Source organism: Dromaius novaehollandiae, chromosome 7, assembly GCF_036370855.1.
Source record: "Dromaius novaehollandiae isolate bDroNov1 chromosome 7, bDroNov1.hap1, whole genome shotgun sequence".
NCBI lineage: Eukaryota > Metazoa > Chordata > Aves > Casuariiformes > Dromaiidae > Dromaius > Dromaius novaehollandiae.
In genome coordinates this window covers 26,009,560-26,034,939 of record NC_088104.1, presented here as the reverse complement: position 1 = coordinate 26,034,939, position 25,380 = coordinate 26,009,560, and the positions used below count along the sequence as shown (strand labels likewise).

General features: G+C 39.8%; 1 protein-coding gene across 3 annotated transcripts in view; it reads right to left on the bottom strand.

Moving 5' to 3' along the window:
• The window catches only part of MTX2 (metaxin 2), a 37,918-nt gene extending 12,753 nt beyond the window's left edge, over positions 1-25,165 (bottom strand). For 2 of the 3 annotated variants that reach the window (XM_064514992.1, XM_064514994.1), the window contains exons 1-3: positions 25,010-25,164; positions 10,999-11,046; positions 9,992-10,038 (exon numbers count right to left, since the gene is read on the bottom strand). In XM_064514992.1, the coding sequence (XP_064371062.1) occupies positions 9,992-10,038; positions 10,999-11,046; positions 25,010-25,049 (135 nt within the window). In that variant the 5' untranslated portion in view covers positions 25,050-25,164. Of the gene's footprint in view, positions 1-9,991; positions 10,039-10,998; positions 11,047-25,009 lie in introns of all 3 variants that reach the window. The other variant, XM_064514993.1, reaches the window with a different exon arrangement.
• Between the last annotated feature and the right edge of the window lie 215 nt (positions 25,166-25,380).

Here is a 25,380-nt window from a genome sequence, read left to right as displayed (position 1 = left end):
CACCCCGGCAGCCCTCACGCGACGATCAGAAACACTGAACACTGGAGCTGCCTCTCTAGAAGCCTTACAAGGCCACCCCAGCAACCCCTTTCGGCACCTACATGCCAACACCTATCCCACACTAGTCTTTATTTAAGAACAGCATTAATAGGACTTGTTAAATAGTAATGAAATATAAAAACAGGAAAAACAGAACAGTGAAAGAGCTGAAACCAAAATCATGTAATGTCTTATAATACATCTAAATATCCAAAAGTGGAAAACTGCTATTATGTCTTTAAAAAGTTAGACACCCAGGAAATTAAAAGACCAATATGCTTGAGCTGTAATTTACACCCAAAGTACAAGCTATTCAATCTTAAGTGCTCCTTACATATTCTTATGTGGGAAAATGAAGGGCAGAAGGAAGGCTCCGCAACATGAGAGAAATTTAATCCTTACTGATCTACACTGCTGAAGTAACTACTGCCTAGAGAAGCATGCTAGTATCCACTGCTTGATTCAGCTGAAACCACTGCTCGACTGGACAGACCTTCATGCTGACCAAAACCATGTGTCAACTGACAAAAGGGGACAGTACTATCCCCAGCTACAAGTGCTCAGCCTAAGAAAGTGTCCTTACAATTTGCATTGCTATGAGAGTATATGTATTCATTCATTCATGCGACTGACAGGCTTTGGAAATTATTAGTATGAAAAAAACAGATTTTCTTTACATTTCAAGCAGAGTGAATGCATTTCATGTTTATGGAAATTACAGTTTCTCTTAGAAAAGAGAGGGACTACAACTGTCACCTATGCATTCTTATAAATATTGGTTGCTAGAAAAATCTCGACTTTTTTTTCCTGATGCATTCAACTAGATAGACCAGTTTTAGAAAGTAACTGATAAATGGGCAAGAAATTTTAACAAAGTAGTTGAAATTGGCACAGATTAAAGTCCAATGGAAAGAACATAGAACAGAGAAGACAAAGCAGGAATTTTTGTGAGGCTTGATCCTACTTAACATTTTACTTCAGTTATCAAGGGAGGATTTGTTCTTTTTTTGACCACTCATGTAGAAAGCTAAATAACAGCACATTTGATGTGTTGATGACATCAGACTGCTGCAGCTTCCAATTTTGCTAAAAGATGTAGTGGAACACTGACTCCTACAGCTCAGCACATCTCATTTTCCCTTGGGTACCTCACATACATACACTGAGCAGGCAAGGGGATCCTTGCTTTTCTTGTGAGAGAAACCATCAGCGAGTGGGAGTGAGCCCAGCTTCTCTGAGTGCTTTTGGAGTGAAAGGAAAGAGAGGGGAGGCTCAAACCACCCCAGTACAGTTCTGCTGGGATTTACAAAATTATCAACACCCCTTCAAAGACATGGCACCAAAAGCTGAGCAATCTAAAAGATCAAGGGCCCAGACTTATCCTAGTCCATCCAAGATCATTGTAAACATCATAAATTTGGCTGATCAACTTAAAAAGAAACTGAGAAGAGCCAAGGAATACCAAATGCTACATAAGCTAGTTTATTAAGCCCTTCTAAAAGTTTACCTAAATAAAACGGGAAGCAAGACAGTAACAACAACACAACTGGAAACAAGAAAATTGAGCACAAGCCTAACTGTTCTATCTTGCAAAAATGCTTGAAATTCCAAAGAAAAGCATTTAATTCCCTTCTGTTGTCTTCTCCTCTGGAAAAAAAATATTACTACCACAGAAGGACACGGTAAATGTTGTAGGCCACAGGCTGGATCCTCCAACGTCTAGGAGTCTCATGCAAGAAACTTACAGCAGCTGCAGGCTTCAGAATAGGAAACAAATTTTAGCTGTCTCATAGTGAAACTGGCTCACATTACTTCAGATGAAGTTTTCCTATCCAAACTGTAAAAACGTTCACTGAAAATGTTTATTGATAATGTGAAAACAACTCTTCCAAAGAAACACTAAACAAGGAAAGTCTTATGGAAAGGACAGACTTTTTTTTTAATGCTTAACGTCTATCCAAAGAGCTAACTACTAGGATCAATTAAAGGAGAGGAAGGATGAGTATTTATTTCCCCTTGCCCACATTACAGAAGATCAGAGATGACTGTCCAACAGACTTTACACAGATAGAAGAAACTTCATTCAAGTATAAGTACACAGAATTCATTGCAATTGAAGGGCATCAAGCCAAAAATGCTCAGGATTTTAAAAGGAATGAATAATTTTATGGCTCATACTTATTAGTGCAGCATAAAACAAGGCTAGTGAAATCTCAGGTTGGTAGGAACTGAGGTTACTTCCCCTGACATCAGCAGGAATCCCTCCTCTCTCCACAGGTACCACTGATTATCTGCATTCCTGTAATTTTAAAAACAGGCACCTGATTTCTTGTTCAACACTGGCATTGGCCAATGACTGGAGGAGAACAAGAAGCCTGGATGACAGTCCAGTTTAATAACTTGTGCTCTATATAATATCTGCAAAAATGTTTCTGCAAGTTATTTCTGCAAGTTATTTTCTTTCTTTGGATAGGTTAATGTGAGAAACAGGTAAAGTATTAAAAAAAAATAAAGTACAGACTTAGCTTAATGGGGTCTGTCATCTTCTCTCCCATGCCTGCTCTCTCCCCTTCTTCCCTGTCGGCTAATAATCCCGACCTTCTCATGCTCTTCCAGCCCCATGTCAGCTCCCCCATCACCTCCCCTTCTGGCACCTGGCAAGGGAAGGAAGAAACGTGGAACAGTATTTGTTTTTAGCAAAGCTATCTCTTCTCTCCTTCCAGCATCAGCAAAGGTGCTACTGCCTCTGCTTTTACCGGAAGGCTTTGCTGTAGACTGGGAAGGGTGGGGAGACAGAGATCTGCTGCAGATCCATGGGGAGGGATAGCAGAAAGAAAAAAAATGCCACAAGATGAATTACATCTGTCCTTCCCTGCCCTCCCAATATTTAGCGCTGTAGACAAGAGAAGAAAGGGGGCCAGGAGCTGAGAGAGCAAAACGAAGAAAAAGCAAGTATTAGCCTCTCGGGGCCTCCCCTGCATGCTGATCCCGCACAGGACTGCCATTCACACTGCACTGCATCCTTCTCCCAGAGACCAGGCCAAATCACTCCATCTTGAAAGTCAGCGTGGAGCAAACCAGGCTTATATTTTTTGCAGTGAGAGAAGGAAGTATCAGCAGTTCACAAAAAGGGCTGATATGAAGCTTTGGAGTGACACTTGTTACAAAATTAATCAACAATCTTACGCCCATCATTCATTTCAATCGTGACAGGTGACACCTCCTGCCAGGAATACAGAGTACACCCACCACAACACTGTGGCTTAAAAGGACAGAACCAACTTCAGGTTTGTTTTGTTTTCTTATAGTTTGACCAATTTCAAATTCAAGATGTTGACAGTATGTTAGATTTCAATTATCTGAAAAAGTAATTAGAGCCATCACCTTCCTGTTGTTTTACCGGAGTTCAAAAGCACAGAGCCCAGAAACCCCAGCTACTCCCAGGGCAGCTCTGCCCAGCCCTCCCTGTTCCTCCCCTTCTCACACGACTGATATTTTCGTCTCTGCTGCCCTCAAAACGATGCCAGAAAGTGATGCCATCGCTTCTTACTGCGATGACAAGAATGGAAAATGACTGCATCCATTTGACAGTACTTTGTGCATGAAATACAGTGGAAGGAATAAGAAACGGGGGGGGTGGGGGGGGGGAGGTAGCTTTGTATTTATTCCTTCAGTTAATTGTTTTAGGTGTCATTTTCACCCATGGTCTCCCTTCCTCTTCCCCCTCACCAACTACAAATGGGCTGTTTGGACACTGTCAGTTGGAAACTTAACACACATCAGGCAGCGAATCACCCCATCAGAGCTCCACATAACACTCCTCCCTTCCTCTCCAGCCCCCTCTCAGAATAACACATATGAGCAAACACATATAGTCATTAAAAATGAGTTACAACTTGATGTACAACAGATTGCAGTATCTGAGATCAAAGGAAAGAATGAAATTACTTATGCCAAGTCTCAAATAGTTCTCAACTTACCTCCCCACGTGAGGAACACTATTTTCAGATGGCACATTCTGCTTCATTCAAAGCCATATACGATTAGTTTTTTAATAAGGAATGAGCCATTCCAACCCATCTCTCATTCAGCAGCACTTCTAAAAGCACTCACACAATACTGTTGTGAAGAAAGAGTGAAAAGGGGGTTCTGTTTTCATTCTTACATGATTTCACAAGCATACAAAGGACAATACGCGATGACAACTAAAGAGTTATTCTCTATCTTATTGAAGGAACACATTTTAAAATTAAAAACCATGAATAAATCTACAGAATAATTCAGTTTTCATATCAAACAGTTGCAGACCCTGTAACTGAAATAGTGTGTCTAAGGTTATAAATGAAAACTGTTCAGTATCATTCTTTGAGTGACAGATTAAATTCCTAATCCAGTTATGGTAATGGCCACATTTGTAGTTTAACATAAATTAAGAGCTTAATTATATTTGTGACTATTTTAAACAAAATAACAAATTCCTTTGTACCTGTGAACGTAATTTATAGCAAAGCCACGTTCATTCTCCAAAACAATCTATTTTACACTGCAGCACAACACTGCTCTAATGGTATAATGTAATTCTTGTTGTAGAATGTGGAAAGAGTAGAGTCACTAGTAGCACAGAGGTTTTGAAGATAAATGAAGATGCTATTCATTCAGGGGTAATTTCATCTTAGAACTATATGAAAGATGTTTCACTCACAAACAGTACCAGGACGGCTTGGGATTTAAGCATGTTTTTGGCTACAATGTAATGCTGCTAGATTGATTATGTTGATACTGTATTTCTCATCACGAAGAATTCCAGCTTTTATTCTCCTTAAAAAAAAGAGATGTCAGATTCTCATTTCACTACTAAGCCTCTGTTCAAGGCTCAGCAACAAGTCCAAATTTCTCCTAATGTTTTGTCTAGAGAAAAAACAAACCACAATTCATACATAAAAATCACAAATCTGAAGAGAGCTATTAATCATGGGTGATTTATACATCTATTTCATTACTTGTTGAAGTAAATAAGCAGTTAGTCTGTGTAACACAATTTTAAATTGCCCAAACATCCTTCTGTCATTCAGAACTAAGAACAGATAATTCTAAATGCACTTTCCTGGAAAATATGAAAACCATTTACAAGGACATGAATTGCACAAGCGATTAATACTTATCTTAATGTAATTAGATACAGGCTCTAAACCTCATGGTAGTTGTGAGAATTCCACAGTCCTGAACACTTTAAAGAGTCTTTTAAGCAAGACTCTATAATATTACTTGCATCAGGATTTCATATGAATCTATAAAAACAAAAGCAGTCTAACTATAGCCTCATTGCTCTAGAACATAGGTATGAAGGTTTACATTTTATTCAGTACTATTTTAGTTTCTGTAATATAGGATTAGCTACCAAAAATAAGTCTTCAATGTTTATATTGACCAAAGTTCATGTTTCCTTCCAGCAGAGTGCCTGAATAATTAATATGCTTCAAAAACCAAATATGGGGATTTTGGAGACCAATCCCCCACACGGACTGTTGAGAGGCCTCACATTCCTCCTCCTGCCAAGTCGGAGCAGCACACAGAGATGCTCCCTGCTGCCATTTGAGGCAACAGGCCTGGCAAAGTGCAGACAGATTAACCCACTGCCTCCTACGCAGCAATCCAAACTCCATCCAGCCACTAAAGAAAAAGGCTTTACTTGTCCCGTGTATCAAACAGCAAGCCAAGGCTTGGACAGGTCCTCTTCTTCAGGCTGAAATATACTCTCCCATGGTAACTCTGTTTTTATACAAGTTCACAGCTCAAAGTAGATGAAAAACTGTAACCCGTTTACATAAGAACATGACTATGTCTTTAAGAATATAAACCTCAAAAAAATTAATGTGTGTGTATAAATACATACGCAAACCTCCTAACCTAACTTACTGTCTGCAAGATAAAGATAGGAATAATTTGGCTTCTAAAATTCATTGGGTCTGAAGACTGTCTTTACAGAAACAACGTATTTTTTTTTTAATTTCACAATTCTTTTCTTTTACATTTCCATCAGACTAAGTATTACTTAAGTCTCTCCCTCTCTCACACAAACACACTCTCACACAGAGTATCATAATAAAAAACAGTGTATTGCAAGAAAGTATATGCAAAAACTTTGTTTACTGCTCCATTGCAACAGTGTGTGAAGACACCAGTGGGAGGTGGCCTACACACTATGCAAGTGTAAAGAAAGACACAGCTGTACTTTGAAGGAATTGCTGACAAAATTAAATAAATAATAAATAAATAGATGGCAGTGAATACAAACAGCATTTAAATAACTAGGATTCAGCATTAATAGTTTCTATTTTTCCCTCTCTTCCACCTATGGTCTAACAATGGTAACCCATAAAATCCCCACAAAACACCTTTTTCTAAATACATAAGGTTCTCTTCCAAAATCAGAATCTGTTTAAATACAGAAAAAGCAGGTAGAAATTCTAAAATTTAAGGCATTTAGGTCCGAATTGAAAATCTCAGGAATAATTCAGAGGATAAAACCACCCAAACCTCCGCACCTGTGTTACTCGATTTCCAACAGCAGTTTGTTAAGCCCTTTGTAATTATTCACAGAATGAAATATTAGTATCGTTTCAAAGGAGGACCAAGATATACTGATCTACAAAATTTAAAAGTAAGCAGTTTTTTTTAAGTAAAAAGAAGTCTCTCTTTGTTTGATGGCATTATCTACATGTACAGAGTGTTCTTATATCACCTGAATGTAACATATATATCTCACTTTCTTATGCCACATTTAATATTTTGTTACTGATTTTAATTATTTACTCAATTTCTTCCTCTTTGAAGATGCGGAGTTGTTTAGTTATTGAAATATAGTTGTGCATTTTATTTTTTTAGTGGTTTTCTTAGTGTGATGAGAGTGATAAGCAAGAGTGCTGTATAATGCAAGCTGTACAATAAATACGGGGAAAATAATTTTAACAATGAGTCATGTTACTAGGAGGTGTATGTATTTTCATTAACTTTAATGGGAACAAGGCTGAACATCTCAGAGGAAGAACAGAGCCTTCACTCTACATATAACCTTCTCTTTCCTGTAGCAAGATAATGATTACTGAAATTACTATTTTCCCTTGATTTTAATTCCTTTGCAGTGAAAGTAAAATTACACTCCATATCAAGATTTTGCACCCGAAGATCAAATGAGCTTCATTTTCAGCCACGCTCTGTAATATGCTCCTTTAAGTTAACAAAGAAGGAGTGCAAGTACTAAGATGTATCAGAGATAACGCACTAGCTCATTTGAAGTTATGTTGCATTTTCAGCAAATACAAAGGATCTGAAGACAGTAAAAGACAAAGGAATTCTAAATTTAGTCTGTTTCCAGGAACAATATTGGGTGGAAAGACAGTTTAAAAAAAATAAATATATAAATTCTTACCAGAACTGGAAAACAGGTGTCATGTGGAGAGGGTTTGAGGTTTTTTTGTCTGTCTGTTTGTTTGTTTTAAACTACTGAAGGCACCACTTATATGGTTATTTACCAGTTCCTAAAAGACTCACTCTCTCCTCTTAGATGACAGGCAGCTACATGGAGCCAGAAGTCTGGACTTCATTGCACAGTGCAAAGTCAAAACTTCATTACTAAAACAACAGACACAACCAACTTCTGGTGTCAGATCTTCAGCCCTTACTACTCACTAATTCAAACAAAACACCTGCAACAGTCCTGTTGCTATACCTGCACAGAGAGTAACTTGCTCTGCTTTCTGCTCCATCTGCTCTGTTGACAAGAGGAATGTGAAATGCCAACTGTATTGCAGGGCTGTCAATTTTAAAATGGTCAACTTTTATTCTGATTACTTACTTGCTATGGTATTGGATTTCACTCTTTATTTTATATACAGTTATCTGTATATCTGTTCTCTGAGAGGTATCCAAGAGCAGTATTATAAAGAGATGCTGTAAGGACATTTCAGGAAAGATCTGAAAGACCAGTTACAGCACATTTACAGTCTTGATGTGAATCATATTCTTTAAAGATTTCCTGGCTGACTCCACATTTGATCAGAGGTAGTCAAAACTATGATGCATCTTCACCGCATGGAAGCTCAACAATCCCTGAGCAAGCTATGTATTTCCTCTGGTGATATGCATGTGCGCAGCATCAGTGCTGGGGGAAAGGGAATGGCAATCCTGGGAAGACAGTCCCAGGTACCAGCTCCTACAGCCCCAACTCCCATTGCTTCCTCGAGAAAGAAAAGAAACCCCACAAAGATGGACCACAGGCTCTCACCAAAATAAAAAGCAAATCCTAAAACAGACAAACTCAGCAGTTTCCTTATGGAACATACACTGGTATATTTAAAGCTTTCTGATCACTAAGCTAGTAATACATAATTATAGGTCCTAGTATCATTTCAAAATGGATCAAATACATTGAGAATAGTTACTCTTTCACAGTCACAACCATGTTATACAGATTTTTCTAAACAGATAGGATTCCTCAATACAAAATTGTTCTATAAAGTTTAAAATCAGATATCTACCAGAGCCGTATTTATAGTCATGGCTACTATCAGCTATCAGGCCAGGGAATATTGAAGAAAAACAAGCATTTTTAATATCTTATAGTTAATTCATCATCTAAGTGACATCTGTAGGATAACAACAGACTGGAAACAGTAAAGCAAAATGATGCATTAGAAAAGGAAATTTTGGGGTTATGTTCCTGTTTCTTTTATTTGTTTGTTTTAAATACAAGCCACACCTATACATGTTGTTAGATGGTAAGAAAATTCATGACAACCGCAAAAAGTAAGGTTTCTGAAGTGAAAGGGAACACTGATATCAAGTGATCAACAAAAGCACATATTTGCTTTATTGTGAGGCATGTTATAAAATATGCGGCCTAAATCAATAAATACTGACCGATTTATTTTTGTATATCAAAGATGACTCGTCTTTCTAGCAAGGTATAAAGGTGCCTTTTTGCTACCAAAGAACTTATTCTTAGAGGTACTTTCCACATTGCCAGACTGGAAGGAAAAAAGAAGTTAGAGATCCTAGAAGTAATTAGCATGATCAAATAATCCTAACCCTTCTGCTGGTAACGTCGGTTACAGTCTCCAAGTGTCCTACTTTGGCCAAATGACGTGGCCTTTTTGGAGAGTCCTCCAAAACTGCTTGGTCTAGCTGCTCTGAGCTAGACCTCACACAAAAAGAAAGAAGCAGAGTAACTGTGCAACTCCCAACTAGAGGGAGCAGAGGCAAAGTTGCTTTGAAGAATGGGAACCTTTCATACATCCTGCCCCCCACCTCTTTTACCAGCCAGGCCCTCCCTACTAATAGGGAAAGCATCCCCTCGAGATCTGGGGTTACTGAACCTAACAGGTTAATGGAGTTTACATGGACTTCACAGCCACAGAGGTGCTTTGAAGTCAATTAGAGAGGAAAGCTTGTCAATTATATAGACTATTTCTGAAAACCACATTAAATCTCAACTCTGTGTACATGATGAAATCGAGAGAAAACATCAGAGAGATACTGCGTTTTGATGCCCACAATATGAAGCAAATACTCCTCGAGTTTGGGGCACTATTAGCTTTGAGAATGAAGTAAGCAGCAGGCATCCTGCAAGGCGTTACAACAGGAAACAGCATCCGAACTGCCAAAAGGTGTGAAGCGCGCACAGTTCCTACAGTAGCTAGACAAGCAGATATTGTACAAACATAGACCAATGTAAACAAGCAGCAGCACTCTAAAAATCCTATGTCCTTTAGGTTCTGGCACTTCAGTGAATTTAAAGAACACCAGATGCAGGGAAGATAACAAGCCATTGATTTTGACAGAAATAGTTCTTAAATAGTTCACTTAGGTAAATACAGTTGTTTTAGCTGGAAGATAATCATTCAAAAAATAAAATGGAATTAACATCTCTAGTTTAGAAAAGATGACATTTTACCTGAACAGCAAGAGAAGATGCATTATCAGAAAGCAAAATTTGTTCCTCTGTTGAAAGAAAAAACAAAAACCACAATTACAAAAAAACATTTAGCTACTGACCTGTAACTGTAAGTCATTCTGAGTTGCATTTCTTACACATAAAACAGGGAGTACATATATAATTATTATGCTAGTGGACCAGAAAAACTGTGATATGAATATTAAAAAGGAAAAAAAAAAGCACCAGGAATATTTCTCCCACGAATATAATCACATTTATCATACATTACCAAAAACATACAATAAAAAAATGCTCACAACTAAAAACCAAATGCTTGAGTTTTATGCCAATTACTCTTCTCCTAATCAAAGTTAAATAAAACCACATCTTCATAACTCCTCTGGCTAAAAAGTAAAAGCATTCAGAAACCTATAAAAACTGCTTGCAGTTAATATTGCACACTGTGTCTAGGTCTGTCACACAAAAGAAAGATGACAAGTTCACTGCAATAAAAATTCCATGCTTAGAAGACTAGGGCTGCTACCTATTAGTCTTCATTACTTTGCAGTCTTCTGACAACTGTAGCAGGCTGCTGAGCCCCAAATGGGGGCCATAATGTGATCTGATGATATATGAAGAGCTGCTAAAGGGAGCCTGAACCATCCTAGCCTATACATTTTAACAGTTCCTTTTTACTGAGAGCCCACTTTACCACAAGACTTCAAAAATCTGCTGCCTCAGCTATTGGTGCAGTAAATCTGCCAACTGTGCCTGCAACCACATCATTTTACACTGCCTACAGCAGCCAATATAATGAGTCAATAATAAACCAAGGACCTTATAGGCCATGAATAGCTGGTTTATATTGGCAGATGCAAGCGTAGCTAAAACCTCTGACCAGACAAACAACACAAAGGAATCTTTTAACAGTTTCTGTGCTTCCTTGTAGTTAATTATGTTACTGCATATTTAACGTGTTTTTAGAAATAAAGTAATTATTAATTGCAAAAAAACAGAGTACCCACCCTTCAGTTGCTGATACAATGCAGCATTTTCAGGCCAAGGCTCTGCTGCTGTGGAAAGAAGAGGAATTAATTAGGCAAGCCAAACAGCAATGTGTTTGCAGATGTTAACTGAACACGAACATTACCTAGAGCAAAAACCAGAACTGCAAAGATGCTGATGCAAGGTTTGACCTGCCCTAAAAATGTCCCACTGTCGCTCTTTTCTCATGGACTTCTCTCTTCCTCCCAGCGAGCAGAGATGGCCAACACAAGGGAGAAAGCCAGATCCCAAAACCGAATGCTGCAATATAAGCTACAATTCAAGCTATGTCATAGAATGGCCTTGCAACTATCAAGCAGCCAAAGCAGCTTATTCTCCTTTCATCGTAAAGACATTCTTGTGCATATTCCCATCGCAACTCTGGCCACTCTCAAAAACAATTATTTACAGAGTATTAAACAAAGGACTCTGGAAAGAATGGAGCAAATAAACAGAGGAGAGAGGCACAAACCTCAAAAGCAAGTGCAAAGAATGCTCTGGGGAAAGGGAAAAGCTTTTTGCCTTTTAATGTTGTCTTCACTGGTCCTACATAAATAGCACCCACAGAGCTAGGTGCTTGGGCACGTCAGAAACCAACCCACCGTGAAGACTGGGACTACCTTTTGCCTTAAATGATGTACTGGTCAACTTTAACATTGGTATGTCAATATTCCTTAAGAAAAAAAAGTATTCTCAGTTGTTCAGAAAAAAAGTAACGACAACTAACATATTCTCATTGAGAACCTTTGCACTTGATCAATCAGATACCATGTAAATTTACGGGAACATACAAATAATAATCAGTACTGATTCACTGTGAATGGTAACGTTAGAATAACAGGTCTTTCACATCATTTTGTCTCCGTTACATTCCTTGTTAAATTCATTTCAGAAATCTATTTTCAAACACCAATTCAAGCTTTCACTCAACTCAGATTAGCTATTTGTAGATAAAGTTAATGCTCTAATCACATAAATGAAGTGTCGGGGTTTTTTTACAGCAATTAAGTCTACAAATAAATACGTATGCAGCAGACAAACATGCTGCTGGCTTAGGTAAGGTCATTCCTTGTATCACTACCTTCAGAACTCCGAGAAAAAAAATGCACTATTCTGTAACTAACGTTCCTTCCTGATACTTATGAAGTATCAACTTTTATGGAAGTCACACAGAATTATAAAGTTTCTAACACTGTACACAGTTCTGCAAAGGTCACTACCATTAACATTAAGGCACAAAGCTTATCAAAGCCATACTAGTATGGGCATGAGAAAGCAACTAATCACATTTAAGTGTCATGAAAAAATGTTTGTATGTTTTATTATAGCAGTTATTGGTTTTACACTCCTTCCATTAAAGTTTTGCCCTGGAGTAAAAATTCTTGAGGTGGAAGTATATTCACTTCTTTAAATAAAAAGAGACTAGATAGCATCAGTGATAACATAACACCATTTAAAATTTCTTCAGGTCCACTGAAGTCTTGCAAGAGCAAATGGAATGAGGAAATTACGAATGTTATTACTGTACTTTAGCAAACTGACCAGGGCTGAACTCTGAGAAAGTTATAAAAGCAACTAAGTCACAAAGGTACGATGACCTTGTACATGGCAATCCTTCAGCTATCCAGCAAAGCATCCTTTTCACAAGCTGAAGACTTACATAGTGCACGGGCCCATTTCTACTGATAATTTTTGCCTGATCCTTTTCAGACAGGAATGTCAGATTTTTACCCAAATCTTGGATTCTGGTCCAAACTGGGAGTGGTCTGTTTTTATACAGACACATGGCTGAAATATTTCAGCCCCACAAAAACCAAATGAACTTTTCATTTTCCAGCAAAAGAGCTAAGTACATTTCAACAAATTCAAACATTAATTCCAGTCTGATCTTGGCACTACTCTACATGCAACCTTGGATATACATAACAGCTTCTTGGCACACAGAATCCAACACAACCCCACTACCAAGGCATGCCATACCCATGCTATAAAACAAAATACAAGTAGAGTATTCTTGTAGCCTATTTGCCTTTATCTGCTTAAAATTTCCTTCCACATCCTACTGATCCCATACAGATATTCATGAAACATACCTGCTCAGGATTTGACCCTAATTCGGTTAGTCACGACATGAAGTCTTTATCTCAGAATCTCAGTATATGCAGGAGCACGTGCCAGACTTAAGGGAAGGAAGGGACAAGAGTGGTTTTAAACTTTTGCGTTCCTCCAGTCACAGGCTAGTTGTGTACTAGAATATGGGTTTTGACAAGTAAATGAAACCAGGACAGACAGCTACACAAAAATCTCAGGCTGGGTTATCAGAACACTTTATACTCCAAATTTCAGCAGTTCAAAGAAAATGAAAGAATAATATCCCCTGCATTTGGCACCTGACAGTCTCCAGAGGGAGATGACATTTCTGAAGGTGTTGGGATGAAGAAGACATATGTTCATGAGTCCTGAACTGAGACCTTCAGTTCTTTTCACACAAGTCAGACAAAAAGATAATTGATTTTGCTATTACTATCCAGACTGGATTTTAAAATACTCAACTTCACTTAAGATTCCCATACTTTTACTCAAGTCCTAGATGATTTATTTTGCAGTATGCTTTCAGAATTGGATGCAGCAGACCAAGGTGTGCTGGAAGACTAACTGTGGTAACAAAACCAGAGATACATGCAACAAAGCCTGTATAATCCTCTGGAAATCAGGAATTAAATACCTACTCATTATCTGTCCTGTATCTTCCAATTACTACTCCCTCTCTGTTTCCTGCTTGGAGTATGAAATAATTGTTTCTGATGGAGGAAGAAGTTTAAATACACACTGCTGCATGAGATGGTCACTTCTGAAAGGCATAGGTTGAATTCAAGTATCATTTCCAGAGCTGCCTTCGATCACCCATAAGGCCAAAATCCGCAGCTCAAGGAGACCAGAGCCCCATTTGGGGGGACAGAGGAGGAAGACTCACTAAAGGGATACCACATGCTTCCACACAAGAAGAATGTGTATAACATCTTTAATGTACGGCATGACTCTTGGCTTATGAATGTAGGTGAAGACATAATTTGTAGAATAATAGGCACTAATATTACACGCTGCTTCAGTTCTGTCATATTTCTAATCCATCAAGTTGATTAATGCTACAATAACTCCTCACAAACTTATCATTTGTGCACTAATGAAGTCAAATTTAGTTTATCCTTCGGCAACTATATTCTTCTGGTCTGTAGACGCTAGCTCCCTAGCTAACCGAGGCCACTATGGCATGAGCTATATAAGCAGAAAAATTAACAAACTGGACATTGATTCAGTTTTAGAAGCTTTCAACACAGAATCGTATTTATGCATTAGATCCTATGCAACAGACATTTCAATCATTAACTGCTCACAGGATGAAACAACTGCCTGGAAGTATGCCTTATGGGGATAGCTTCTCTACATGTCTTAATAATAAGGAACTATTTGGATCTTTTCTTCTGCCTCCATAATCAGAGGAACTAATCCTGTGGGGTTTTCAATGGGTCTCTCCCTCAAACTTGGAATCTCCAGTAAAGGTTGTTTTCTCACCTTACCGAAATGTCTCCCATGCTTAACAAATTCAAATACTTACTGGTTCATGTGGATTCTCTGGTGTTCAGGACAAACAAGCCTCATACTGCTGTCTCTCCACAAGCAGAGACAGTAGACCATTTCTCCCCTAATACACCACTTTTCTTTTTTGGTGACAGTCATAGGAAACAACCATTTTGGGGACCAGTCCTTCCTGTTAAATCTGTCTGAAATGACAGAAGTTACTGGGAAGTAAGAATTAAGGAGACATGAACACACACACAGTATCACTGCATAAGCCTTGTTTTCCTAGGACATCGGCCCTGAAAGCTGAGAATTCAACAGATGCAACATGACCACAACCAGAGAAGTTAAATAGCAAGTAGACCACCCACATAAAATCTTCTTTGGTTTTGAAAGATAACTACAAATCAATGAAAAATTCACTAAGTTGAATGTGTTTGTTAGCCATAAAGTGTTTTACTTATTAGCAGTTTAGGGCAGAGAATGCAGATTTCAAAGAGTTGACAGGGTTCACAGCTGTCAAATTAGACTTTCAGAGGAGAATTCTGTAAATTGTGTGCTGTATGTTCCCAGGGGATTTTAATTACTTAGGTTTGTAACTATCTATTAAAACAGATTCCTAGGCTCCTCATCCGTCATATCAGAGAATGACTTCAGAAATATATCATTTTTGCTCATACGTAAAGCTTCCAAAAACACAATGAGACATGATACTCATGTCAAATTCTTTGCCACTAAAAGTGTATTACAGTAGGTGCATTTTCAGATTTGGAGGGAATTTTTTTTACTCCAGCAACATTAAGGCCAGAGATATTCAGTTAGAGTTTTGACTTTAACATTTCCAGATATTTTGGACTGTTATTTCAATAGTAAGAGTTTATGCACTTGAATACCTTTGGGATAGCAAGAGAGAAGAATGCACATATGCCATAGGAAAAGATACTTCAGAGCACTAGTCTTCACTACTGGCAGGGATGAGCAGCTCATCTAAGGCCTTGCACATCTCAACTCCAACTACTGCTCTCCAACCAGGACATACCATACTTCTCAGCAGTCCTTGCACAGAGGTGAATTTCAGCTCCAAAAATTAAAGATTGCACTAAAATCCCCACAGAGAAATCTGTGGAAGAGAAAGGCATTACATCAAATTCCCAAGTCCCTGTCTCAGCCCCAACAATTCCTTCTCCAGGCTGTTCATGCATTTTATTAGAGCACAAAACAAGGTTTCAAATCTTGCACTGAGACTAGCTGGGAAACTATTCATCCTCTGTCAGTGCAATCTGGATGGGAATGGGGAGAATAGACATTTTCATCCACTTTTCCCCAAGCAGCTTCAGAAAGATCAAAGAGCTGTAATGAAATAAATGGTTTATAGTTATGCCTTTAATCCTGTTCCTTAAAAAAAAGTAAGACTCGGACTGTGAAAATGATAAGACATGAAATACTTTGCATGTTAAATTGTGGAATACGCTAAACAACAATTTAGCAGTTTCAGAAGTTTAGTGTGAATAACCAGTTTCAAGTAGTACAGTATGTGATGTGGTTTGCCTTGCTAGTCTGCCACTCATTTAGCACATCTGTTGTCAAGCTACAGCATTCTTGAATATCATGCATAGATAAATGCAAAAGACTTCTAGATCCAGGCATCAAGATGTTCGCTCCTGCAAGGGAAATGAAGTTATTAGCAGGTAAAAAAAAAATTGTAGGAAAACACTCAACTTGAAATTAAGTTGTTCCCAGCTGCTAGCAATACCATAAAATGTGGTTGATGCAAGAACATTTCTGGAAGGCAGTGCATATTGGAAATAATTTTCAGTCATAAAACTAGCCCATGCCTAAGAATCACAGCTAAAGAACTAAGACTGAATGGTCCTATACTGTTTATTATTCATCAAGTATTGAAGCTATACTGTTAGCCAAGCAAGAAGAAAGTCAAGACGATCTCTGACTTCAAAGTCCTACAAACTAAAATTTACTGAATTTTCAGTAAATTTATCCCTTAGTCTCTTCTACTTCTGTAAATAAAGTACTCAATGGACTAACAAACTCTTTCAGGCAGTTCACTGTCTGATATTATGCAACTGAGGCTAGTAGTACCTGGCCCTGGTTCATCAGATCTTTTCAGTGTGACTTCCTGAAACAGTGAGTAGAAGTTTACGGATTGTACAGGAATACAAGCACCTTCTCTGAATTTGCAACATTTGCATGGATCAATTTCTTTCTGTCATATTTTTTAAAACTTTAAACTTTTCAAACTTTGATATTAAACTTGAATAAAACAGAGGAAGGCTAAAACACTCGTATTTACCAGTTTGGTTCACATGACATTAAAGACCTGTTAAAATCGCCAAGACGTAAGATATCCTCTATTAAAAGCAAAAAAAAAAAGAGTTGACATTAATTTGAACCACTGTGCACCAATATTCAGCTGGAGAAATTAACTTACATATTATTTTCACAATTTCCTTTAGCATCTCCCTACAAACAAATCTGATTAAATTATAATGAGATACCTCAAAACTGCTTTCTCACAAGAGTAAATACTAAAAAGAAATCGAGCCTTGCCTTTGGGCAACATCCACACCCAGCAACATTACTTACAAGTCTCCAAGCACTATGTGACAAACATCATAACAATCAGCAGGAAAATATTCAGTTATCCTATCTGGTTTCAGAAGACCAGTGCGGGGGCAGGGGGGAACTACTGCTCACTCTATTCTAGATGTAGTAACCCTAAGAAAAACCCCTGAAAGCTCTCCCACAGCCTTCAGAAGGAAAGATTTATTATTTGATGTCAAGATCCATCAGAAGCAGATGACCACTTCATTCTCTTTTCATACTACAAGCTTTAAGCTTTGGTCACACTTTCAAATAGCAATATATTGCTTAACAAGAAAATGCCAAGAATTGATGTGTTTATAAATCCTTATTACAGGAAACAAGTGCAGGAATATATTTTAACACAGTAAAGCTGCAACACTTTGGAACCAAAGCAATTAAAAGTATACATCTCACACATGAACAGTGATCAATAAAGGAAGTATGAGAAAGTTGTGAATTAGCTGCCTTAAGACCAACCAGTTCAACCCACCCACACTGAGTGCAGATCAATTTTGTGTAATTGGCCTGATTCTGTAAACTAACATGGGCCAAGGGGGGGGGGGGGGAAAAAAAAAAATGTTGCATCAGCAGCTCCCTGGCTCTGCTGACAAAGGGCCAAAAAGTGTTTCATGCTGCCTTGCCAAATGAAAACCGACTTTCACACAAGTTAAACAGTACACGTTAAATCATGTATCAAATAACTACGTCATTTGGCTAAATCCATCCCAGGCCGCCTTCTTAGAGAGACTGCAGTTCAGATAAATCATGACTGTTCAGTAATTACTGATCAAGCAGACTTGTCAATGAAAAGACTCAATCTCAGCAGCAACTCTCAAACTTGAGTTTCCTGTGGCTGCAACAGTGAGAGTGCCTGCGTGTGACACACTACTGCAGCAGCCTTTTAGTATGACAGAATGTGCTTCTTCACCCTCCAAGAGAGCTATTCATTGCACATATTTCAACATTTGTCCAATTCCTTTACTATCTTTGAGTTGGCTGCCCAGAGCATACACATCTGGGGTTCAATCCTCCAGGGTGCTTAGCACCCTTACAGCTGCAGGAGGCCATGGGAGGGAGACTGCTCAGCACCTCGGTGCCTGCAGAATCACGCCTCACAGTTGGGAGGAGAGAAGGCCAAAAAAAACCCACCAAAATCAAATTCATAAACAAAAGTTGCTCCTAAATCAACATCTGGATTTCTTTTGAAAAGCAGAGAGAGTGCCAGCTAAATGTTCTCAAAAGATTTATTTATAAAGTCATGAATAGTTGGATCTATTTTACTTGTTCCTGATGTTCAGCATAAATGTTCCATCTCAAAGAAGTTCTGTAATTCTTAATTATTGCTTTTTATAGCTCTCTAAATCAATCACTTCCCTTTATGCTACTTAAGTCCCTTGCTCCTCTTGGCCCTGACTCAGGAAGTTAAACAGCAACCTCAGGAGCTGTCCTAAAGAGTAGGCCAGTGGCGAGGTATGATACTCGTACCTTAAGTATGTAAGAAAGACTCATACAACCTTAAGTGCCTTAGTACATTAGGACATTTCTTAGGCAAGTTGTCTACATTTGCTTATTTTAAGTCAGTCCTTTGGAAGCTCTCTGAGATTGAGATCCCCTCCTTCTCTGTAGTAGTCTGAACTCTTCTCTCCCAGGCATGTTTTGCCAGCAGTCTGGAAACCATTTCTCCAATGTGTCCCAAAGAGCTTCCTTCTTTCTCATCCACAGCACCCGTACTCTGATCCATGACAGAAATCCTCTACATCCTCCCACCGAACAAGACTCACCTGCTGCAAAAGCTGCTCCCCATGGACAGACATCCCTGCCCGCCTAGCCCTGATCCCTCCAGCCTTTCATTTTCTCATTCTTATCTCACCCATGGCCCTGAGTGCAGCAGTACCAGGAGGCACAAAGCAACAATAGCAGAGACTCCACGTGCCCGAGTCTTGCAAAGGGATGAGCAGTGCTGAGATATCTAGACAGGAGAGCTCTGCAGAAATGCTAACAGAGTTAGGACTGGTGCAGTGAGCCAAGCTTTCTGCCCCTAGCAAGGTAAAGATGCCGATGCCTCCTATGTTGCTCTAGGGCTCACAGTCTTCAAGTCAGCCCAGAAAAGAGACAGTGCTACTTGCAATTGCATCTCTCAGGCTCTTCCTTGCCTCTTGGAAACATTGCAAACTCCCTGCCTCAAATCTGAGAGCCTTTAAACCCTTCCTCAAAATCAAATCTTCACCTTCTTCTCTATTTCTTTTCCAAGACTTTCAATGAACACACTCCAGTGGGTCCAGAATTTCTCCAATACAGCATTCAAATACAAAAAATACAAGTGCAATAGGACACCACCTCTTGGAAAGTTCTTGTTGAGGATGAGAGCATTGCATTCACTTCAATTCTGTTATACAGCAACCGGGAAGGCAAAACTGTCAAGAATTCCCACATCTCTTTCAGCATTTCTACTTTTGAAGTTGTACCTTCCAATTCAACACATGCATTTCAGTTTACTTTTTTTCCCCAGATGAGCCTGATGATATTTTTAGCTTTTTCCTGTGTTCTTTGCAACATCATTGGTATTTTTTCCTTTGATGTTTGCAGTCTCTCATGCATTTCATAGGCTTTACTATTATACACAACTTCTTCTAGTTTATATTACTCATGCTCACACAACAACTATGTCTTCTTCCTAATAACTGAAGACCAGAATTTAAAAAAGAATAAAACATTTCCAGAATGCACCTACAGCTTCTCACCCACTACACTTTCAAAGAGACAGCTGAAAGTGCCCAGCAACGCATGGGACACCTGTTCAGCTAGAGCAAAGGAGGACAACACCCAAGTTCTTTCAGTCGTTCTTGTTTTGAAGAGGAGGAGGCTCACAGGGTCAAAAACGTACAGAAGGAGACTAGATAAGTGCCTAGGGACAGTCAGAGAACAGTGTGCCCAGCACCAGAAAGAAAAAAGCAGCAAGAAAAAGGAGAAAAATGTGGTTCCTCTCCAAGGTCATTCTTGTACAATCTCCCGTGAGCTAGCACACAGTTAGCCTCCTCAACAGCATTCTTACCCAAATCGTTTTACAACTAATGAAAGCTTACTTCCAAATCAAACTGGACCATATCAAAATACGTGTTCCTTTTCACTTACTAATTTTGTTACCATATTTCTAAAGCAATCCAGTTTTCTCGCATGAGAAAAAAGAAGATATTACTTTAACAGAAAATATGTAACAATAAAGTCATGATCAGAGAAAGACTGCTTACTGGAGGCAGAAACAACTAAAGCAGCATATTCTATTATGATTTGTAATTATACTCCTTCTTAAAAAAAAGAAATAACACTATTTCAAAATGAAATGCATACTGTAATATCACAATTATGAAAGAATGCCGTTTTTCCTCTGACCTAAAAAAAGATTAGATAGGCAATCTGCTCAAAGGATTGGCTGAAATCAAGCCATAAAACATATGTGTCTGAGCACAAACTGACAATAGAAGCCTAAGTAAAGAGACTTATTTACTGAAACTAAACAAGAGATAAATGGATTCTTTTTAGCTTGATTGCAGGAAAAAGTAAAAAGCATGTGTACATGCCCCACCCCTAAGAACACTGTCAGATAACATCATATAATCTGACAAATTTGGTAATTCTCAATTGCCTTTTCTTGACTGCAAGCATTTCTGCAGCAGGCTTAAATAATCTGTGCTGTAGACAATCTATCGTCAAGCAAGCATGACTATTTTTTCCACCATGCAAGCTCAGGAATTGTTAACATTTACATATGCACATTTTGATGCACAAAATGCATACTCAGTTGTTTAAATTGTATGCCTTTACTGCAGGAACAATTTATGTGGCCAGTTTTCATTCCCTATACATTTGCTCTAAGCCAAAATTGCAGCTTGTCTTAATACATAAAACATGCACGTAAGAGATTTATTTTTGCTCTGACATATCACATTGGAGGTAGACTCACTGAGAATGTAAAATATCTAAAGGCAGAAGGGCATGTGTTTTTCAAACTGCATTCATTTTCCTTAGTACTAAAAGTAGTCTAAGACCCTTGGACATAATTCAATTGCAATAAACAAAAGTAATTTTCTAGAGATCAAAGGACAAACAAGGGTATTATTTTCTCTGCTTTTTGATCACCCATCTAAAACTAATATTTGGGGAAAAAAAAGGTAAAGAATATTGGGTAATTTAGTGATCAATTAAACATCTTTTCAACAGTCTTTCCTAGATGATTTGAACAGCCAGTCTCTCCCAAAACTACTAGTGTTAGAGATTAATTTTCTGGACCACTTGAAAGCTGGCATTCTAATTCTTCTAACAGTATAAACACTCATTTCCTATCCTGTTAATACATGATTGATGCTGAGCTCCTCTAAACAAATTCTCTACCATATTATCCAATTAATATAGTCTAGAGTTCAGAAACAGATTACTTAAAACATGTGACATGACATGCTTACAATTTATGAAGCTATGGAAATATTTGTTGATTATTCCCTGGGATACAGTATCAAGATCTTTGTATTTCTGAATAAAAAAGTGAATGGCTGGATGTCACTAAACCAGCGTTACCACAGGAAGTGTCCTACTGCACATAAGCGATGTGGTCATCATTTTGTGTTTAATCATTAATGCATTACAGCAGCAGCCTATGCTCAGCATGCTCAAATGAAAGCAAGTTGCACAGAGAGGGTGCTGAATTATTGCATATATGCAAGCAGGCTGACAACTGATTAAGCCAAGACAGTGAATGTGGCATGTCTGAATTGAATGCATAAACTGCAGGAAAGGTGAGGATAGCTAGTACTTAATTTAAGAAAACACACACACACACACGCACACACACGCACGTCATTGTGTGGGAAAAAAAGCTTTGATCCGCCCCTCTACTAAAACCCTCCCATATTTTAAAACATTTCTAGAAAGCAAACTGCTGGGATGACTGTATTCAAATGTGTGTACAAAGAATCATGCTTTATAGCTGCTATATAGCTACAGCAGTTAGAGTTAATTGGAACTGCCATGACAAAGTGACTGTTTTCATGAAAGGCGCCTCTATTACAAACCAATCAAATTTCAGTTTTATTACTGATGTGAAAAAAACTCTCGATCATTCTTACATTTCCATGCATACATAACAGGAAGACAGTATTCACTATCAGAGATATAGGGATAAGAGAATATTAAAACAACAATCATTGTTAAGTGGTATTTTTTCCTTCTGATACATCATTTTTCTTCCTCAAAAAATATTCTTACGTTTGTGGGTCATTTATATCTTTGTGGCACCAGAATGAAATATTCTCTGTGTCTCTGTGCAATGTCTCAGGAAATCTAGAAGTGCTGTGGATACCGGCCAAGATCCTGGATAACTTAATTTTTCTAGAAAAATATTCCAATATGAACAAATTGAGTGATTTTGCCTTTATTTAGTTTCAGTCTGTGACTGGTACATAATACAGATAAGCTAGGAAGGCCAAGACACTCGCTGGCAAAGTATTTATTATTTTCAAGCCAGCTAACTGCTTTTGACACTGATTTGCTTTTGGGAAAGCAAAAGCAATGTCATAATTTTGTTTTGAAGAATGATTCAGTGGACAGGTCTGCAACAAGGATTTGTACTGTACCTTGAATCACAGTAAGTAGTCACGTAGCATCCAGCAGAAGTACAGGATTAACACCATACAAGCCAACCATTTCTGCTCTGCAGAAATGAAGGAGCACTGCCAGTATTTTTGCATTAGCTACCTACAAACTACTCTAACTACAAAATGAGCATCGCTTAACATAAGTTAATTGACTGACAGCTAAAAGATGACGGGTTACTGTTTCAAGCTTATTAAATTTGGCAAGGGTCCAGAAGTACATGAGTAGCACTGACATTCCCAGAGAACCATTTTAATAGTACAAGTTATCATGAGAGTGTGAGACTAATACAAGCAGCATGTAACTGCCCTGAAGAGGAGGCATGAATCCCTCTAGGAGCAGGGAAGCAACACCTGAGCAAGGAAGGAGAGAAAAGAGTCAGCTGTTGCAGAACTTTGTCTTATCATTTCCAGGTTTTCAAACATAGGCATTTTCCTTCTATTCGTCTTAATCTGGATTTGTCATTTCTGTAGTATGCAAAGATTTGCTTGTTTTGCAAAAAGCTGTTGTTCCAAAACAACATTTTCTACAAGAAAGCAATTAGCTGCCTACATTCTCTTTATAGTTTTGAGTTTATATTTGTAATTTCATAAAAAGGAAATATCAGCAAGCTGTGACTCCAGAATATCCATAAAGGCCACAGAACAGAAGCACATAACAGTATCAACGCTTACTCACATGTTTTATCATACTCATGTTTAACAATATATGTCAATAAAATACACTAAAGAGATCACAAACACCAGTAAACTGCATGAAGCAATGCTGATAGAGACCATAACCTCCACATCCTGACAAGACTGGCCCTTAGCACGTAACTGCAGTCTGCATCAGTACCCACGGTTGGCATGAACGAATCCCAGGTGAAACTTCCCAGGGAAGTTCTCAGGCCTCTCTATGGGCACCTCTGCACATCCCGACTCCAGGTCCTCTGCCCCCCCCACCACCACACCAGCCAGATGCAAGCCAGCTCTGGAAGCTGTAAATTTATATTAGAAAATCCAACTCAGACTCCCATGTTCAAGCTTCCACTGAAGGGAAGAAGACCCGACTCGTGGGGCAAAACACTGACCTCTCCTCAACACGTCGATAGCGATGCTGGGCCTTCACAGCATTTACTCTTTGAGAACTCTTGTGGTGAAAGGAAACCAGAAATCACAATAAATGAATAAGAGGAAATCTGACTAATGCACTAATTGTCAGTGTACAAAACGCTAAGGGCATTTTGAACTTCTTAGGCAGGAGTTATTTGGGAGGAGTATGCTTTTCCTTGAAAGCAGGCTAAGAACACTTTTTGCTAATAAATCCTACAATGATGCGCATCATTGTGCTTTTACGCCAAGGCTTACACCTGGTCCACGCAGCGAAGCCGTAGCGAATCCCAGCAGTATCAACAAGTAACGCAGTTATTACGCTTCTCAGCTTCACGACAGCAACACGAGAAACAGGGCACAGCCCCGCGGGGCAGCAGGGGCGGGAAGGGTTTGTACCCAGCTCCAGAGCATACCCAGAGCAAGGTGCACCCCAGGAGCTGTCCTGATTAACATGATGCACAATCTTAAACACTTTAGAGGACACAGAAGCTGTTAAATCTAAGCAAAGAGGCACACTAGCACAGCCAGGAGTTGCGTACGAAGTAAATGAATAAACTTTCTGACACTGCACAGCTGTGCTGTTCAGGAGGTCAGGCAAGGCGCTGGTGCTGGCCGAGCACACGCAGGGCTGCGTTTTGGGCAACCTGCCAGGGCTGAGCCCGGCCCGGGCTGCAAATGCTGCTCCCGCGGCCGTGCGGCGATGCCCGCCCAGCCGGAGCCCCCTGAAGACACGCGGGCGCCGGCCCCAGCACCGCCACCCCCTCGGCGCGGCCAGCGCCCCCGCACGGGCAGGGAGCCGGGGCTGCTCCTGCTCCCAGGCGGGCCCAGCACAGGCCGCCGCGGCCGTTAACGGCTCTCCCGCCCCGGCGCTGGGGCCGTTAACGGCTCCCCGCTCGCGGCGGCGGTTAACGGCTGCCCGCCCGCCGCCGCGGACACGCGCGTTCTCCCACGCGTTCAACGCGGGGCGGCGCTGGCCGGCGCCAGAGCCTCTCTAAGGAAGGAAGAGGAGGAAATCAGCGCCCGCGGCCGGCGGCCGCCCGGCCCGGCCCGGCCCGCCCCCCGCGCCCCTCACCGGCCAGCTGAGTCATGAAGGCCTCCGCCGCCAGCGCCATGGTGGGGCCGCGGCGCCGCGCCAGGCCCGGGGCACGCACAGGAACTGGGCGCCCGCCGCCGGGACTGCATCCGGGCCGCCGCCGTGCCGCGCCGCCCCGGCCCGCCCCCAGCACCGGCCCGCCCGCCGCCGCGCCCGGCCCTCGCCGGCCTCGCAGCGCCCTTGCCCGTGGAAAAGGGCTGTTAAGACTAAGACCAACTTACCACTTAAACTTCTACTCGGGGGGGGGGGGGGGGGGTGAGGAGAACCAAAAAAAATCAGCTTTAAGCTCATACTGTTTCGTGCTTATTCCATACCAGAAGCGGCAAAAAGCGTTTCTACCCTTGTATTTG